Source organism: Prionailurus bengalensis, chromosome D1 (assembly GCF_016509475.1).
Source record: "Prionailurus bengalensis isolate Pbe53 chromosome D1, Fcat_Pben_1.1_paternal_pri, whole genome shotgun sequence".
NCBI lineage: Eukaryota > Metazoa > Chordata > Mammalia > Carnivora > Felidae > Prionailurus > Prionailurus bengalensis.
The window spans coordinates 101798658-101818887 of NC_057346.1; the positions used below are offsets into that span (position 1 = coordinate 101798658).

General features: G+C 36.3%; 2 protein-coding genes across 2 annotated transcripts; both read left to right on the forward strand.

The window, feature by feature from the left end:
- The first annotated feature begins 4087 nt into the window (after positions 1–4087).
- On the forward strand, positions 4088–5029 carry LOC122482775 (olfactory receptor 8K3-like). The gene has a single exon (XM_043579071.1). The coding sequence runs from the start codon at positions 4088–4090 to the stop codon at positions 5027–5029; it is 942 nt and encodes a 313-aa protein (XP_043435006.1).
- Positions 5030–12283: 7254 nt separating this feature from the next.
- On the forward strand, positions 12284–13273 carry LOC122484339 (olfactory receptor 8K3-like). Its single transcript, XM_043582299.1, has one exon. It carries the CDS (start codon positions 12284–12286, stop codon positions 13271–13273), a length of 990 nt encoding a protein of 329 aa, XP_043438234.1.
- The last annotated feature ends 6957 nt before the right edge of the window (positions 13274–20230 follow it).

The window sequence follows — 20230 nt, forward strand, 5'->3', positions numbered from 1 at the left end:
AGATATACATGGCTGTAGAATTAGGGTGTCATGAACTCAATTTACTCCTTGAGGTTAGAAAAAGAAATAAATATAGGAGTTACACACATATTCATAACTTGTATTCCTTCTGAATCTTTTAAAACCCTATAGGCCATATTTAGATAATTTTGTCTTTATCCTCAGATATAAAATATGGAAGAAGTCTTTGCAGGAAATGCCGAAAATATGTACTTTGTAGGTGATTAAGACATATAAGAAATAATCTATTAAATCCAGATACCTGAGTAAATGCAATAAAAATAACAACTGATAAAAGCAGGTGAATTGTAGATGTAAAAACAAACACATACACACACACACACACACACACACACACAAAACAAACAAACAAAAAACATTTCCTCAATAGAGAAATCCAAGTTACTCTGGATAATTAGCAAACACCAGTGGCATCATTTCCTGTTCTCGGAGGCTTTGGGAATAACCAAGAAGCGCATTCAAGCTCCCAGGGGAATGTCGTGAAGGGAGGGGACACTCATAAATTCTTCTCACAACAGTCAGGCTCATAATCGCATGGGGGAACAAGAAGCCAGTCCTCGCTTAGGGTAAGTAGATGTCACTGATTATAATGTTGCTAGATTAGCTGCAGCAATGATTTTTGATGGCTGTCTCCAATTTAAATGAAAGATATGAATATAGTCACCAATTCCAGACTCAGTAGATTCTATCAGGTATATTAATAACATCTGTTCATAACTAGGTTTCTTTGGAGTAATGGTATATGTTTACCACTATTATTATGTTCATTGAAGGTGATAAGGAACATCATTTTTATTTGCCATTATTCCTACATTTATGTTGAGATTCTAGACAATAAACATCCTGAAGGGGGAGTCAGCATTTTTTGCAAGCTCAGCTTAAAGTCACCCTATCTCCTTCCCTCCCTCTCTCTTTCCCTCCCTCCTCTGAGTGGGAGAGCAATGTTCTCCATTTAACCAACCCATTTATTTCATTCGAGGCTATTGGCAAAATGTTACAGAATATCGACTTCAGATTGGGTGCTTACATTTGCATAAGAGAACATCCTGAGACTCATGTCCATCCTCCTGGTCCTGGTACAGCTCTCGAGTTTCTGCTTTCATCTAATAAGAGTCAGGTGTGATGCTCAGTTTCCTTGTTTCTTTTCAGGCAGTGCTTGGTTAGGGCTGGTGGGAGGAGGGCCACTTAATACTTACTCCATTGAATTTCAGAAGAACTCCAGGGTTTGTAAAATCACAATAAAATGGATGTTGGGATGAAGAGGTTTGGCCAACTGTACAAACTACTGTGGATTAGTCCTTTCTTTGGGTATAATTTTTGTAGCTTCAGGCATTAGACTTTGTCATTTGTTTGGTTGTTGCTAGTGAATGTTATTGCTTTGCTGTCGATATTTTGTTAATTTGAATAGACTTTTGGGTAGAGAAAATTTTGTGAAGTAGTTTCATCTCCCAAATTAAACTTGAAATTTTTATTTGTGGGCAACCAGAGGTTCTAGTTTTTAAGGTTATAAAAGGTTAACATTTTAAGGTTATAAAAGTTTAACATTTTCTTATAATGTTAAGTCCTTGACCTTGTAAGGATGAGCAAATATCCGATTTCTTCATCCTATATAGGGATAAACATTTTCCCTAGCTCCACTGAATAGTTCGATTTTGCATGCTTGTCCTAACATCCTACTTCAGTCATAAACTATAGTTCTATACATTCATGGATCTTTTCCTGAAGTCCTTATTCTGTTCCACTGATGTATGCCATATTGTTTCAATAATTCCAGCTTTATAATTTTACCATTTGGTCTTTTCAAAATGTCTTGCTTATTCCATATAATTTGTATTTTCTCAATGCCTTTGAAATCATTTGCAAATTCTACAAATATCCTTAGATTTCAATTGCAAGGGCATCGATAAAATAGACTAATTTCAGCAGAACTGACATTTTGTCACTTCATTGTGCAATCTAGGAACATGGTATTTGTACTAATTTATTTAAGGCTTCTATAATGTTTCCATAAAACATTTTATTTTTTCTCCTTTTAAGAGTAGGTTCTGCCTAGTTTTTATAAGATATCCTACAATTATGGAATTTTCTTTTTATTCTTAAGTTTTATAGCTTTTATCTATCCTAAATATTATTAATTCCTCATCTACTCATATGGTCATTTTGTTTTCTAATTCATTCTGATAATGTGGTGAATTCTAATTATAGATTTTCCAAAATTAAACCTTCCAGCCAAACATGGAATCAACACAGCTTGAACAAGTGTTTTATAATTCTTACACATTTTTAAAAGTGATACCAATAATATATTAGTATTGTTTAGGGTTTTATATCTATATAAGTGAAATTATAGGCCTGAATATATTGTGGTTTTTTAAATTATATTTTTATTTTTTAAATCAGGATTTTGTGCCTCCTAGAATGAGTCACACTGTAGTCCTCATTTCTTATATATTGGAGAGTTTGAAATGATTTTTTTCCCCACAAAACTTTGGAAGCACCTACCTTTAAAAACAAGGAGAAAATAGTTGGGAAAGTAGAGGTAGATAAAGTTCAGTCCTTAAATTCAATGTGTTAGAACCAACCATTTTATGTATTTTTATGGAAGATGAAATAAAGGGGTAAGAATTGTGTTCAAATTAAAATATAGTAAATATATTCCATTTCTGTCCATGCCAGGTCCTTTGGCTTTATCTGGATCAAATAACCATTTGTCCTGGTCCATGTACATTTAAACAGGTAAAATTTATGTACATGGAATAAATCATGCCACATCTCTTTCTCCTTGTTCCCTATCATCTTTGTCTTTCACTCATGTTCTTCATGCAATATTATTTTCCAGTCTCTAAGGCATTCGAAATAGCACTGCCTACTTTGGAGTGACATTTCTCTTTGTTGAATCACTATTTTATAGCAGTTTTCTGGATAATTTTAGGGGGTACATTAGCAAATACGTTTTAATAATTTTTATTTGCTTTAATATGTGCTAGAAAACTGTAAATACAACATTAAGCCAACATCAGAGATATTAGTTCTTAGGTCAAAGCAAATGTGAGAATGACACTTAGTGTTTTTCTCATATTGAGTAACTTCTAAATGCAGGTCTCACTTGGTATGCAACACAGAAAAAATCATAAACTGAAAAAAAACCACATACATGTGCTGAAATTTCACATGCACTGTTCTAGAGAAAATAAAAGTTACTTATGTATGTTACAGTGCACATGTTGGGGACTTTTGCAAAATAGCTATCGTGTCTATCCTCAAAAAATCATCAACAATATTTAAAGCTCATAAAACCATAGTGAAATGATAATATGGTTTCAAAAATGAAATGAACGGTGGAATGGGAATGCCATTAGTATGCAGAATTATAGTGAGAAAGTAAATCAAAGTCTATTCAATTAGTTAATCACGGTTTTCTCTGGAGGTTGAGACTAAGGTTGCAAGGGCAAGAAGTAGAGGGTATTCCTTTTATTATAATTCCTTCCAGTTTTTAAGCGAAAAACATTTCTAAAAAGGATATCCGGATTTCCACTCAAGATCAAACGTTTCTAATGATGCACTGTTGACAGAGTCATAAAGGGGTTGTATATATTTGATAATTGTAGCTAGCATTTGGCACAAAAAAAAATGGCTACTATATATCTTAGGTTATAACACTTTCTAAATTTGGTTCCAGCTTCAATGTTGGCGGTGAGTCTTGTTTCAAGTCACCTCATCTAAATTTTTTTTTAGTGTTTAATTAAGAGACAGAGACAGAGCGTGAGTCAGGGAGGGGCAGACAGAGAGGGAGGCACAGAATCCAAAGCGGGCTCCGGGCTCTGAGCTGCCAGCACAGAGCCAGACATAGGCCTCAAACCCACGAACTGTGAGATCATGACCTAAGTCGAAGTCAGATGCTTAAGTGACTAAGCCACTCAGGCGCCCCTTAAGTCACCTCCCCTAAAAACTTGGATTTGTCTTACCCATAATGACTTTGGGTTCTAAAATGGGAACAGATGCTGTCTCCAGAATCTCAAGGACTCTTGTGATGTTTCTCCCACAGCATTCTTCCTTCATGGCCAGGATGAACCAACCAAATCAAACAGTGCTAACAGAATTCATCCTAATGGGAATCACAGACCGGCCAGGGCTGCAGGCTCCCTTCTTTGGACTCTTCCTCAGCATCTATGTGATCTCAGTGGTGGGCAACCTGGGCATGATCATCCTCACCAAGGTGGACTCCAGGCTACAAACACCCATGTATTTCTTCCTCAGACACCTGGCTCTCACTGATCTGGGTTATTCAACAGCTGTGGGGCCCAAAATGTTAGTCAATTTCATAGGTAATCAAAACACAATCCCTTATAACTGGTGCGCCACACAGCTGGCTTTCTTCATCTTGTTCATCATCAGCGAGCTTTTCATTCTGTCAGCAATGGCCTATGACCGCTATATGGCCATCTGTCATCCTCTGCTTTATATGGTTGTTATGTCACAAAAGGTGTGCTGGGTGCTGGTGGCTGTCCCCTATGTCTACAGTGCCTTTCTTTCTCTGATAATCACCATAAAGATTTTTATGTCATCCTTTTGTGACCATAATGTCATTAGACATTTTTATTGTGACAATCTTCCCTTATTAACTTTGTTGTGCTCAAGCACACGTGACATTGAGTTGATAATACTGATCTTTTCAGCATTTAATTTGGTGTCTTCTCTTCTGGTAGTGCTTGTCTCCTACATCTTGATCCTGATGGCCATCCTCAGCATGAACTCTGCACAGGGCAGGCACAAGGCCTTCTCCACCTGTGGATCCCATATGACAGTGGTCATTGTATTATATGCAACTCTATTCTTCATGTACGTGCAACCCAAATCCAGTCATTCCTTTGATACTGATAAAATTGCCTCTGTATTTTATACTTTGATAATACCTATGCTGAATCCCATGATCTACAGTTTGAGGAACAAAGAGGTCAAAGGTGCCCTGCGTCGGATATGGAAAAATCTGCACAAACTGCCTATGTAGAGTTCACTGTGAACTACGTATATAATAAATTAGTTTATAGACTATTGTCGATTATGTGCCATAGGCCTTAGAAAGGACTAATGTATAAAAGTCACGGAAAACTAGAATTGTTTTTCCCATTTTCAATGTATAGATGTTTCAGTAATGATGATCCCTCTGATATCATTTTTGGTTTCAGTGGAGGCGACTGAAGTCCAGACTACTGTTCTCACATTCCTAAGTACTTATGTTACAGTTGAAGACAACTTGTATTGTTTCTTGGGTTTGTTGTAATACATCTCCCCTTAGATATTATTATTTAAAAGGCTTTCTAATGTCTTTGCCTAAATGTTAAATAAATGCTAGTCCCCACCACAATGGCATAAGGCATATAGAAGATGGCAACTATTGTTCCTGTTGGGGGAAATACACACAATAATGAATAATCAATTATATCTACCTTAATGACACTTGAACTCTATCCTCTTGTTTGGGAAGCATCTCAGCTTTTATTAAGCGATAAGTGTACCTGTATATGCTTGGGGAAAGCAGAAATAAAAGTGTATTTATTTTCAGGCGGCATAATTGTTTACATTAAAATTTCAAAAACTGTCCATGCTGAAACATTAGAAATAATAACTGAATTTTGCAAGGTTAGTGCACATTAAGTCAGCATATTAAAGATCAGATTTGTTTTTTTGCTTTACAATAACAAAACAATAACAAAAACAAATAAACAATAACAAAACAAAACATTTGTTACAATAACAAAAAAACAATAACAAATAACAATAACAATAACAAAAAAAGGTAAAAGTAAAGTTTTAAACTATCAATTACACTAGAAATGAAAAGTCTATAATACTTAGGGAAAATTTAATAAGCAAGTTGCATCACATCTCTGCTACGAACTATAAAAACATTACTGAATTATTAAAGAAGTCATAAATGTAGCATATACCATACCATTGCTGAGAAGAAGTAAATGTTGCATGGTAGTTAGTTTTCCCTAAATTATTCTATATATTTAATGTAGTAACAATCAAAACTGCAGCAGCATTTTTTAATAGTCGAGTTGATTTTAAAGATTACGTGGAAATGCAAATATCTAGAATATTATAGAAGAAAGAATACAGAGGCATTCCAATAATACCAATTTCTTTAATTAAGCAATATTATTTTAATGTGTAAACATTAATAAACTAGATAGATTTAAATTATTATAGAAACTATTTTTTAATCTTCCTTTCTTCATTCTTTCATTCTTTTTCCTTCTTTATTTTAGAATTATGGAAGCTGATTATAAACTTAATTAAGAGAGGCAAAATGCCAAAAAATACAAAGATAGTTTGAAGAAAGATTAAAGTTACAGGAGTTATACTACCAGATTTCATGACCTATTACAAAGCTATAGTAATTAAATTTCTTTTTCCCTAATTGGTATAGCCGCTGTGGAAATAGTGGCTCTAAAAACTTAAGAGGTTCCTCTAAAATTTAGAAATGAAAATGCCACATGATTCAAGAATGTCATTACTGGGTATTTACCCTAAGAATATAAAAGAATACAAAAACACTAATTCAAAAAGTTATATGCACCTCTATAGTCACTGCAGTAGTATTTACATCAGCCAAAATATGGAATCAGCCCAAGTAGCCACTGTTAGATGATAGAATAAAGAAGATGTGGAATTTATACACAATGGAATATTACTCAGCCTTAAAATGGATGAGATCTTGCGGCACCTGAGTGGCTCATTTGGTTAAGCATCCGACTTTGGCTCAGGTCATGATCTCACGGTTCATGGGTTCGATCCCCACGTCGTGCTCTGCGACGATGGCACAAAGCCTGCTTGGGATTCTGGTTCATCTTCTCTCTGCCCTTCCCCCACTTGTGCTCTGTCTCTCTCTATCAAAAATAAATAAATGTAAAAAAAAAAAAAAGGATGAGATCTTGCCATTTGTGCCAACATGGGTTGACACAGAAAGTATTATGGTAAGCGAAACAAGCCAGACAGAGAAATACAAATACCATATGATTCACTAATATACGGAATCTAAAAACAAACAATCAAATCAACAAACAAGCAAAGTTAGATGTAGACCTATCAATACGGAAAACAAATTTATGGTTGCCAGAGAGGAGGGGGATGGGGGATAGGCAAAAAGGCCGGGTGGGGGGGGGGGAGGAGAGGAAGATACAGGCTTCCAATTATGGAATGAGTTAAGTTACAGGAATAAAAGGTACAGCATAGAAAATATAGTCAATGGTATTGACAGGTGGTAGCTACACTTGTGGTTAGCATAACATAATGGATAAACACGTTGATTCACTGTGTTTTACATCTGAGACTAACGTACGTTGTGTGTCAATTACACTGCAATAAAAAAAAAAAAAAAGGAAAGAGAACATTGTCCAGAAAACGGACCAAATGATTGATGGAATACAATAGTGACTTCAGAAACAGATCTACAAATACACTGTTACCTAACTTATGATGGATGCATCACTATTTTCTCAAAGAGGAAGAACGATCTTCTCCATAAATACTCTTAGGCAATTTGTATATTTATTTGGAGAGAAAAAAAGGATCTGGGCGCGTACCCAGTCCCTATACAGACTCAATTCTACTTGATTAAAGATCTCAATGTGAAATACAAACATCTAAAAGGAAAGAATAGTGAAACATCTTGGAGATATTGAAATATATAAAGCATTTTAAACAGACCTCATAAAACAATGGTTATCTAAGATTTAAAATGATTCATTGCATTGACTTAAATTATGTTCATCACAATTAATAGTATGAGAAGGAAACTCTAACAGTGGGAAAAGATGCTTTTTAAAAAAAATTTTTTTAGAGGGTGTGGAGGAGCAGAGAGAGAGAGAAGAGAAAATCCTTATCTGTCAGCACAGAGCCCAACAGAGGCTCAAACTCCCAAACCATGAGATCATGACCTGAGCCAATATCAAGTGTCAGACTCTTAACCAACTTAACCATCCAGATGCCCAAGGGAGTATTTTTTTTAACGTTTATTCACTTTTGAGAAATAGAGAGAGACAGAGAATGAGTGGGGGAGGGGCAGAGAGAGAGGGAGACACAAATCCAAAGCAGTCTCCAGGCTCTGAACTGTCAGAGCTCCACCTGGGGCTTGAACCCATGGAGGGCGGATCATGACCTGAGCTGAAGTCATATGCTCAACCAACTGAGCCACCCAGGCACCCTTAGATGCCTGAGGGAGAAGATACTTTTATCAGACCTACATAATCAGACAAACCTCGGACAAAGGATTTGTAAGCATAATATAAAGGTAACTGTTCCAAATCCATAAAGAGTAGACAAGAAATACAATATGAAGATGACAAAAGGTACTGGTGTGGACATCAAGGATGTGGGAGTAGCTGTTTTTAATTACCATTTTCAAGAAATTCTTCTCTATATCAGGGAAAAATGTTTTTATAAACTATAAATTATTATCCTTAAAAAATACATGACGGGGTGCCTGGGTGGCTCAGTCTGTTGAGCGTCAGACTTCGGCTCAGGTCACGATCTCCCAGTGTGTGAGTTCGAGCCCCACTTCAGGCTCTGTGCTGATAGCTCAGAGCCTGGAGCCTGCTTCAGATTCTGTGTCTTTCTCTCTCTCTCTCTCTCTCTCTCTCTCTCTGCCCCTCCCCCACACATGCTCTGTCTCTCTCTGTCTTAAAAATAAATAGGGGCGCCTGGGTGGCGCAGTCGGTTAAGCGTCCGACTTCAGCCAGGTCACGATCTCGCGGTCCGTGAGTTCGAGCCCCGCGTCAGGCTCTGGGCTGATGACTCGGAGCCTGGAGCCTGTTTCCGATTCTGTGTCTCCCTCTCTCTCTGCCCCTCCCCCGTTCATGCTCTGTCTCTCTCTGTCCCAAAAATAAATAAAAACGTTGAAAAAAAAAATTTAAAAAAAAAAAAAAAATAAATAAATAAAACGTTTTAAAAAATTAAAAAAAAATAAAGGTAACAAAAATAGATAAAAATAATTCACAGTGTTAGCAGGCAGAAAAAGGATTATTCATGTGTGTATGCACATGTGAGTGTGTGTGTGTTTAAGGGGACAGTTCATCGCAGACAGCAGACTGAAGGATTCTCCTGGGGTCCTGGTAAATGTTTCAATTTTACTATCATCATAGCTGTTTGATCTGGATTCTGATTATACAGTTGTCTTGAATTTGCAAAAATGTATGATGCATGCACTTGTTAATAAGTATATTATGTTTAAATAAGTTAAAACACCACAAAAAAGGGAAAAACAAGTACTTGTAAATTTTTACTTTTACTTGTAAATTTTTTAATGATGTAGTAAGCATCATTCAATCATCTTCATTCTGCCCCCAGAGATAAACTCATAAAAAGCCATTGTAGTAGAAGAAGATCATTAAGGGTTGCAAGAACAATGAAAACATCTTTCCTACAAATACAACGATTTGATTCCAGATCACTGGGTTACAGTAGAAAGACTTTGCCAGGAGACATTGTGGAAAGGTATCTAACATAACTTTATTTGCAGGGGAATATAAAGATGTCCTGTAGAATTAGGAGATATACCACGCCTTTGTTTGATATTTTCAAACGCTTGAGGCATAATTAGCTTGTATTCTTTCTCCTCAGGGAGAGACTCAAAGGAGTAAAGTCATCCATAAATCCTTACTGGGTTGTGCCATGAACAAATGGGAGCCCAGAGATTTTCCACCTCGCAGGTGAGCACACTGTAGCTGTCTCTGTGACTAACTCTGAGTCTAGTGACTCTTCAGGACCCCACCTCCGATTTACATTATTGTCCCCAAACCCCCAGCCGCTTCCATGATTTAACTATCTCTTTAACAGTTCTCTTTTGTTAACTGAAGTTTCTGGGCAAATACAAGGTTGTAAACATCTTTATTATAATTTTTGGTGAAAGCTAGACGTTTGCTAAGATGCAGCAAGGTTGTAATCATTGAATAGTGGGGGGGAAAAGCAATCTCTGAAAAGGGAGTTGGTTAAGAAATTCACACCCAAGACCTTAAGATTTTCCTGTTTAGTTTCTTTCACTTGGACCCTTAGTAAAATGTCAAATATGATACTATTATGCGTAGTTAATTGATATTTTCAGAATTTCTAACTCAAATCACACATTTCCATAGTGGTTTCCAGTCCCTCTAAAGTAAAAGGATTGCCTCAATGTGTTTGTAACACTTGCAATTTCTCTGTTTCAAATACATCATGTGTTTCCCAAATTTATCAATGTCCTTTCAAACCATCCCTTTTAGTTGGAAGTGAGGTGAAAGCAAACTATTAAAGCATTGATATCAGTACATAATGCCTCCATCACCCCGTAACATCTGATTAATAACAGGATTGCCCCTCTTCCTTACCTGTAAGCTTTGGAATAGTCTCTGAAATGCCATCAGATTATCCCTTAAATAACGAAAAGCACATCTCATGTAGATTGGAATTAAGATTAAAATATGTGCACATACAAATTTCAATAAAGAAGGATTCTTGCAAAATTTTAAAGCAGTAATATGTATTTTGATTACAATTACAGTGTATTTTCCACTTATTTAATAGTTTTTTTCTAAAACTCTATTCCCCCTTGAAAATTACTTTGATGTGTAAGTATATATATTTAAATCTATATTTTGTTGACCTTCCATGTTGAATATACTCATTGTCACCTAATTTAGTGTAAAAAGATGTATTTGGCAATAGGAGGGGGCAGGGCTGGGGAATAATTTAATTCTCTCACCTCTATCCTTAGAGTAGTTTTATAGTGAAGGTCCAACGCTAATCTCATTGTGTTTTTTACATGTTTGAAAAAAAGTTGGGAGGGAAAAAAACAGATCTAAAAGGTAAGAACCAGGTTACCTTCAATAATCATACAAAGTAATGTAAATAGAACCATGTAAAATAAAGTTTAGTGTTTTACATAGAACTCTAAAGATAATTAGAAACACGTCATATCTTTTCTCACATATAAGGGGACTTGTATTTAGTAGCATGGATTTAAAAGAAAGCACACACTCTGATATTCTCATTTATTCCGAGAGATTTATGATGCTTTTAATATCCACCTGAAATATGTCCCTAACTGTATTGTCTCCTGAGAATGAATTTAGTGTTCCTGACCGCTAATCTGCTTTCTCTCTCTATGGATTCATCTCTTCTGGATATTTCATATAATGGAATTATATAATATAATACGCACAAATGTGCCCTTTTATAGTTGGCTTCTTTTGCTTAGCACGTTTTAAAGGCTCATCCATGTTGTTGCATATAACAATACTTCTTTCCTTGTATGGCTTCCTAATTTCTTATTGTGTGGAGACAACAGAGATGCTATCCATGCATTGGTTGATGGACATTTGGGTTGTCCCCAAGTTTTGACTATCATGAACTGGTGTAACTCTTACAAATGCTGTCATGAACATTTACCTGCAAAGTTTTTGTATGAACTCTTGTGGTTGTCGGTACTTTGGGGGTACACATCTGGAAAGGAATTACTGGATCAGAATGGTAATTCTTAGCTTGATGTATGGAGTCACCGTCAAACTCCATCCATAGTGACTGTACTGTTTTACCTTCCCATTAATACACAAGGATTCTTATCTCTACACCCTTGTCAACCTTTGTGATTTTTTTTTCTTTTCTTATCTTTTCTTTTTTAAGCCACCTTAGGACAAGGGAAGTGGTATCTCCTTGTGGTGTGGATTTGCATTGCCCTCATGGCTAATGATGTTGAATATCTTTTCATATGCCGATGTCCATTCGCATATCTTCTGTAAGAAATGTCCTTCAACTTTTTTGCCTGTTTTTTTTTGTTTAATTTGGGTAATTTTTCATTTAGATATTGGACTGTAAGAGTCGTTTGTAAATTTTATATACTAGACACTTACCAGATAGAAGATTGACAACTTTTTCATTATATGAGTTAATTTTTCATTCCATAATAATGTCCATTAATGCATACAACTTGTCTGTTTTTTACATTTTGATAAATCCAATTTAGGAGATTTTAACTTTGTTGTTTGTTATTTTGCTGTCATATCTAAGAAAGCTATAAAGAGCTCAGCTAAGCTGAGAGAGGGAGAGAAAGAGAGAGGAAGGGAGAGAAAGAGAGAAATGAGCTGCCAGGTGCTGGAACAGACAATTACGGCCACAGGTCATAATGAAAGATTTAGGCCTTTAATCATTATTAAAATGGTCCTCTCAGTCATGTCATGAAAGTTAATGATTATTTTTGTATTTATTCCCAGTATAGGTTTCCCAAATGGCCTGCACAGACAAACACAATCTAACACTGTTGAAAGAATTCATTCTAATGGGAATCACAGGACTCCCTGAGCTGCAGGCTCCATTATTTGGACTACTCCTCACTGTTTATCTGGTCTCAGTCGTGGGTAATCTGGGTTTGATCACCCTCACCAAGATAGACTCTAGGCTACAAACACCCATGTACTTCTTCCTCAGACACCTGGCTTTCACTGATCTTGGTTATTCAACAGCTGTGGGACCCAAAATGCTAGTAAATTATGCTGTATATCAACATACAATCTCCTTTAATGGGTGTGCCACCCAACTCACTTTTTTCAATATTTTTATCATTAATGAAATTTTCATTCTGTCGGCAATGGCCTATGACCGCTATGTGGCCATCCGTAACCCTCTGCTCTACACAGCTGTTATGTCACAAAGATTATGTCAGGTGCTAGTGGTAATGCCTTATCTCTATAGTGTCTCTTTGTCTTTGTTGACCATCATGAAAATTTTCCTTTCATCATTTAGTGATTATAATGTCATCAGGCATTTCTACTGTGACAGTCTACCATTGATAGCTTTGCTCTGTTCAGGCACCGATGAAATTAGATTGATAATTCTGATCTTTTCTGCTTTTAATTTGGTGTCATCTCTTCTCACAGTTCTTGTGTCCTACATTCTAATCTCTGTTGCCATCTTCAGGATGAACTCTGCAGAAGGCAGGCACAAAGCTTTCTCCACCTGTGGATCCCATCTGGCAGTGATTGCCTTATTCTATGGCACTCTATTCTTTATGTATGTGCAGCCGAAATCTACTCATTCCTTTGATACTGATAATATGGCCGCCTTATTTTACACGTTGGTTATACCCATGCTGAATCCAATGATCTACAGCTTGAGGAACAAAGAGGTGAAAAATGCCCTACGAAGAACTTGGAGAAAGTGTGCAAATATAGACATACTTCAGAGATATTGCAGGTTTGGTTCCAGTCCACCACAATGAAGCAAATTTCACAGTAAACCAAATTAAATGAATTTTTGGTTTCCAATACATATAAAAGTTATGTTGACCCTGTATTATAGTCTGTTAAGTGTTTTTTAGCATTAAAGGTAATCATACAATGTGTATACTTTAAAAAAAAACACTGTATTGCTTGAAAATGCTGTCATCTGAGCCTTCAAAGTCATAATATTTTGCCTAGAGGGTCTTGCCTCCCTCTTGATGGCTGCTTACTGGTCAGGGTGGTGGTTGCCAAAGGTTAGGGTGACTGTAGTATTTTGTTTTTTTTTTTTTAATTAAAAATTTTTTTTAAATGTTTCTTTATTTTTTTTTCAACGTTTATTTATTTTTGGGACAGAGAGAGACAGAGCATGAATGGGGGAGGGGGCAGAGAGAGGGAGACACAGAATCGGAAACAGGCTCCAGGCTCTGAGCCATCATCCCAGAGCCCGACGCGGGGCTCGAACTCACAGACCGTGAGATCGTGACCTGGCTGAAGTCGGACGCTTAACCGACTGCGCCACCCAGGCGCCCCGCAATGTTTCTTTATTTTTAAGAGAGAGACAGAGACAGAGACAGAGCATGAGTGGGGGAGGAACAGAGAGAGAGAGAGGAGACACAGAATCCAAAACAGGCACAGAGCCTGATGCAGGGCTCAAACTCTGAATGGTGATATCATGACCTGAGCTGAGTCAGACACCCAACCAGCTGAGCCACCAGGCACCCCAACTGTGGTAATTTCCTAAAATAAGACAACAGTGAAGTGTGTTGCATTGATTGACTCTTCCTTTCATGAATAACTTCCCTGTAGCATGTGGTGCTGTTTGATAGCATTTAACCACAGTAGAACTTCTTTTCAAAATGGAGTCAATCTTCTCAAACCCTGCTACTGCTCTATCGACCATATGTATGTCATATTCTAAATCCATATTCTAAATCCACTGCTGCCAGTTCAACAACCTTACAGCATCTTCACCAGGAGGATATTCCACTTGAAGAAATCACTTTCTTGGTTCATGCATAAGAAGCAATTCTTCATCCATTGAAGTTTTGTCATGAGATTTCAGCCATTCATTCACATCTTCAGGCTCCACTTCTGATTCTAGTTCTCTCACTATGTCTACCACATCTGCAATGAGTTCGTCCACTGATGAAACAACTAACATTGTTTCAGCCTTGGACTATTGCTTGCATGGGTAGATTTCTGTGAAATTATGATTTGTGACTATATGCATGCTGAGGAAAGCATAAATAAAATATTATTGTTTGTAAGATTCATAACTGTATATATTAAAAATTCAAAAATATCTTCAAGCTGATACACTGAAAGTAATGACTAAATTTTGCAAGGTTAGTACATATAAAGTTTCCAAATGAAAGATCAATTATTTTGCTATCCACTAGTAATAAACAGGTAAAAATAAAATTTTATTTTTTTGCCTTTATTTTTTTTAATTTATTTTTCTCAATATGTGAAGTTTATTGTCAAATTGGTTTCCATACAACACCCAGTGCTCATCCCAAAATGTGCCCTCCTCAATACCCATCACCCACCCTCCCCACCCTCCCACCCCCCCATCAACCCTCAGTTTGTTCTCAGTTTTTAAGAGTCTCTTATGCTTTGGCTCTCTCCCACTCTAACCTCTTTTTTTTTTTCCTTCCCCTCCCCCATGGGTTTCTGTTAAGTTTCTCAGGATCCACCTAAGAGTGAAAACATATGGTATCTGCCTTTCTCTGTATGGTTTATTTCACTTAGCATAACACTCTCCAGTTCCATCCATGTTGCTACAAAGGGCCATATTTCATTCTTTCTCATTGCCATGTAGTACTCCATAGTGTATATAAACCACAATTTCTTTATCCTTTCATCAGTTGATGGACATTTAGGCTCTTTCCATAATTTGGCTATTGTTGAGAGTGCTGCTTAAAAATAAAATTTTAAACTATCAATGACACCTAAAAAATTTGTCTCATAGTTAGGAGAAAATCTAATAAATAATTTACATGATTTTGTGGTTAGAAATTACAAAAGCCTTGCTCAGTAATTAAAGAAAACATAGATGTAGGAGTACATCATGTTCATTGTTTGGAAGAAGTAAATGCTGTGATGAGGTCAGTTCTCCTTAAGATATCCTATAGATTTAACACAGTAACAGTACAATCCCAATAGTACTTTTAAATATTTCAGTTGATATCAAAATTTATATGGCAAGCCAAGAGATTTAAAATAGCCAGGCAATGTCCCACAAGATGAATCTAATGACAGGTACAACTTCCTTTAATAAAGCTAGATTATTTTTTAAATGTTTATTTACTTATTTTGAGAGAAAGAGATCACATGTGTGAATGGGAGAGAGGCAGAGAGAGAGGGAGAAAGAATCCCAAGCAGGCTCCTGGCTGTCAGTGCAGAGATGGACACAGGGCTTCTTCTCACCAGCAGAACCATGAGATTATGACCTGAGCTGAAATAAGGAGTCAGCTGTTTAACTGACTGAGCCACCCAGGTGCCCCAAAACCACAACGTTTCTTGAACAAAAGGAAAATATCTTCATGACTCGGAATAAGTGAAGAAGGCCAGGGAGGTGAAGAATGAATGGATATAATATTAAATGAGAGACTCCAGGCTCTCCCGAAATCACACTGGCTAATGAAAATATAAATGAGATTGAGCTGTACTCACTTGGCACTTTATACAAGTGACCCATTTTGGTTTAGAATGTTTGATACAGTTGAGGAGTACTGCATGTAGGCAAGAATGCAAGGCTGATTTCACACACGAAAACCCATTACTTAATCACATAATTCAACATCCTTAACAGGTTTATGATGAAATTCAACACTGATTTGTAATAAACTGCCTCGCTGAGCAGGATAGTAGAAACTGGTGTTATAAATAATACCTAAAAAAATCCTGCATGTGGGGGAATAAATCGATTGAACACAGAGGTATTGAAGGTAGTGAAAATACTTGTATGATATCATAATCATGGGTACATATTATTACATTTTAAAAACCTACAGAAAACTTGTAATATAATACTGAAACATTAAAGATTTTCCTCTGAACACTCCTAAGACGAGGAGATCCAGACTCACCATTTATATTCAGTATATATTGGACATTGTAGCTGGTTCACCACATTAGGAAATAAAAAGTATAAAGATAGATGGGAAAGCACACACTACCATTAAAAATTTTTTTGATGTCTTACCTACATAGAAAAAACTATAAATAATTTATTAAAAATAATACATGTATTTATAAAATTTGCTGGATATGAAACAAATTACAAAAAATCAACTTTATTTCTATATCCCACCCATAATAATTAGAAAAAAATGAAAAAGAGATAATGTTTATGTATTTATTTATTTCGTATGACTTCCTTTATGTGAGGAAGCTAGAACTGTAAAATCCATAGAAGCAGAAACAGTAGTTGCAACATGATGGAAGAAAAGAGAATGGGTATAGATGTTTTGTGGGTATAGAGTTTCAGTTTGGAATGATGAGAATGTTCTGGAGGTAGATAACCATGATGGTTGCAAAACAGTAGGTATGTATGTAATGACACAAATATATACTTACAAATTAAAAGCTAAAATCATTAAAATGGTACATTTTATGCTATATGTCTTTTATGACAATAAGAAGAAAGTTCAACAAAATGCTTCAATTGAGGGTTTTACTCTTTTCAAGTTCTATGATTTGGGAAACGCAGTTACTTCCCAAGTCCCTTCCCTTCAAGACCAGCATACTTTCGGTAAGCTCAGAAATTTTATAAGTGCTAAGCTCCATTGGAAATACACATGTAAGTGATTTTTAAAAAGAATTCGTGCAGCGTGAGAAAAATATCTGTTATTGTTGTACGTATGGCTCAGATTAGAAGGCAAACTCTCCGTAGGAATGAATAAAGGTTTTAAAGACTGCCCCTTGTACATCACTGCAGACAACAACAAATAACTATTGTGCAGATGCACAGACATGATACAAAGTTAAAGAGAAGCATGCTTTTGGATATTCCTGGATTTTTTTTCAGCAGAAAAAATGAATAGAATTATTTAGAACTACTTACAGTTGATATAAAGACTTTCTACTTGGAAGCCTGATCTTGGAACAAATGCCAAATGAGAAAAATTGCTTGGCAGAGTGACAGTCACTCTTATACAAAATATGTTCTGAGTACAAAGAAATATGTCATTGTTCTGTGATTTTGCCGAATGTCTATGCAATAATTTTCACAAAGACAATATATTTGAATTATGCCGTCCTAGAAAGTAGTGGCCGAGTGTAGACTGAAACAAGTTGTCACAAAAGATGTTGAAGATGGTTGAGAAGTTTCACATTATGGAAATATATGAAAAGTATAAGTTTGGATAAGTAATTTAATGTTAAGAATAGTTCAATTCGCAATGAGGTGAAATAAGAGTGAATGTTTGACTTCCTTCTTGCTGATTTGGATAATTTTCTTTCTTTTTGCTGTCCGATTGCTGAGGTTAGGACTTCCACCACTATGTTGAATAACAGTGGTGAGACTGGAAATCCCTTCCTGTTCCTGACCTTAAGGGGGAGGCTCTCAGTTTTTCCCCATTGAGGATGATTTTAGCTGTGGGGTCTTTCATATATGGCCTTTATGATCTTGAGGCATGTTCCTTCTATCCTTTACTTTCTTGAGGATTTTCATCAAGAACAAGTGCTATATTTTGTCACATGCTTTTTCTGCAACTATTGAGAGAATCATGTGGTTCTTATCTTTTCTTTTACTAATATAATGTATCACATTGATTAATTTGCAGATATTGGACCAGCCTTGCATCACAGGAAGAAATCCCACTTGATCTTCGTGAATAATTCTTTTAATGTATTGTTGGATCTGGTTTGCTAGTATCTTATTGAGAAATTTTGCATCCATGTTCATCAGGGAAGTTGGTTTGTAGTTCTCCTTTTTGGTGAGATATTTGTCTGCTTTAGGGATCAAGGTAATGCTGGCCTCATGAAATGAGTTTGGAAGTTTTCCTGCCATTTCTATTTTTTGGAACAGCTTCAAAAGAATAGCTGTTAACTGTTGTCTAATGTTTGGTAGAATTCCCCTGGAAAGCCGTTCAACCCTGGACTCTCGATTTTTGATTACTGATTCAATTTCTTTACTGGTTATGGATGTGTTAAAATTTTCTTTATTTAAAATTTTTTTTATGTTTATTTATTTTTGAGACAGAGAGAGACAGAGCATGAACGGGGGAGGGTCAGAGAGAGAGGGAGACACAGAATCTGAAACAGGCTCCAGGGTCTGAGCTGTCAGCACAGAGCCCAATGCGGGGCTCGGACTCACGGACTGAGAGATCATGACCTGAGCCCAAGTCAGTCGCCCAACCAACTGAGCCACCCAGGCGCCCCAAAATTTTCTTTTTTAAAAAAAAATTTAATGTTTATTTATTTTTGAGAGAGACAGAGACAGAGCATGAGTCGGGGAGGGGCAGAGAGAGGGAGACACAGAATCCGAAGCAGGTTCCAGGCTCTTGAGCTGTCAGCACAGAGCCCGGCACAGGGCTCGAACCCATGTACCGTGGGATCATGACCTGAGCTGAAGCCGGATGCTTAACCAACTGAGCCACCCAGGCCCCCCTGTTTAAATTTTCTATTTCTTCCTGTTTCAGTTTTGGTAGTGTACGTGTTTCTGTGAATATGTCCATTTCTTCCCGATTGCCCAATTTGATGGCATATAATTGCTCATAATATTCTCTTATTATTGTTTGCATTTCTGTGGCATTGGTTGTGATCTCCTTTAATTCGTGATTTGATTTATTTGGATCCTTTGCTTTTCCTTTTTGATCAGTCTGGACAGGGGTTTTATCAATTCTGTTAATTCTTTCAAAGAACCAGCTTCTGCTTTCATTGATTGATCCCACTGTTTTTTGTGTTTTGTTTTATTTCAAACATTAACTCCTACTCTAAACTTTATTAATTTCCCTGCTTCTGCTACTTTTGAGCTTTATTTGCTGTTCTTTTTTCCAGCTCTTTCAGGTGTAAGTTTACGTTATGTATTTGAGAAATTTCTTCCTTCTTTATGAAGTCTGGTTTGTTATACACTTCCTTCTTATGACCACCTTTGCTGCATCACAGAGGTTTTGGAATGCCGTGTTTTCATTTTCATTGGCTTCCATGTACTTTTCAACCTCCACTTTAATTTCTTGGTTAATCCATTCATTCTTTAGTAAGATGTGCTTTAATCCAAGTATTCATGGTCTTTCCATGAATACTTCCACAAAATCTTGTGGTTGATTTTGAGTTTCATAGTGTTGTGGTCTGAATACGCAAGGTATGATCTTGATCTTTTTGTGCTTGTTGGGAGCTGAATTTTTGACCCAGTATTTGATGTATTCTGCAAATGTCCATGTGCATTTGAGAAGAATGTGTATCCTGCTGCTTTAGACTGAAATGTTCTGAATATATCTGTTAAGTCCATTCGACCAGTGTGTCATTCAAAGCCATTGCTTCCTTATTGATTTTCTGCTTAGATAATCTCTCCATTGCTGTGAGTGGGTGGTTGAAATCCCCAACTATTATGGTATTATTATCAATGAGTTTCTTTATGTTTGTGATTAATTGATTTATATATTTGGATTCTACCACATTAGGGGCATAAATCTTTACAATTGTTAGATATTCTTTGTGGACAGACCTTAATTATGATATAATGTCCTTCTTCACCTCCTGTTACAGTCTTTATTTTAAATCTAATTTGTCTAACATAAGTAAGGTTAGGCCAGCTTTCTTTTGGTGACCATTAGTATGATAGATGGTTCTCCATCCCCCTACTTTCAATCCGGAGGTGTGTTTAAGTCTAAAATGAGTCTCTTGTGATCAGTATATAGATGGGTCTTGTTTTCTTACCCATTCTGTTATCCTATGTCTTTTGATTGGAACATTTAGTCCATTTACATTTAGAGTGAGTACTGAAAGAT

Bases quoted from the DNA above. Each gene is read 5' to 3' on its own strand.
- LOC122482775 (XM_043579071.1), top strand. From the start codon at position 4,088: ATGAACCAACCAAATCAAACAGTGCTAACAGAATTCATCCTAATGGGA.
- LOC122484339 (XM_043582299.1), top strand. From the start codon at position 12,284: ATGGCCTGCACAGACAAACACAATCTAACACTGTTGAAAGAATTCATT.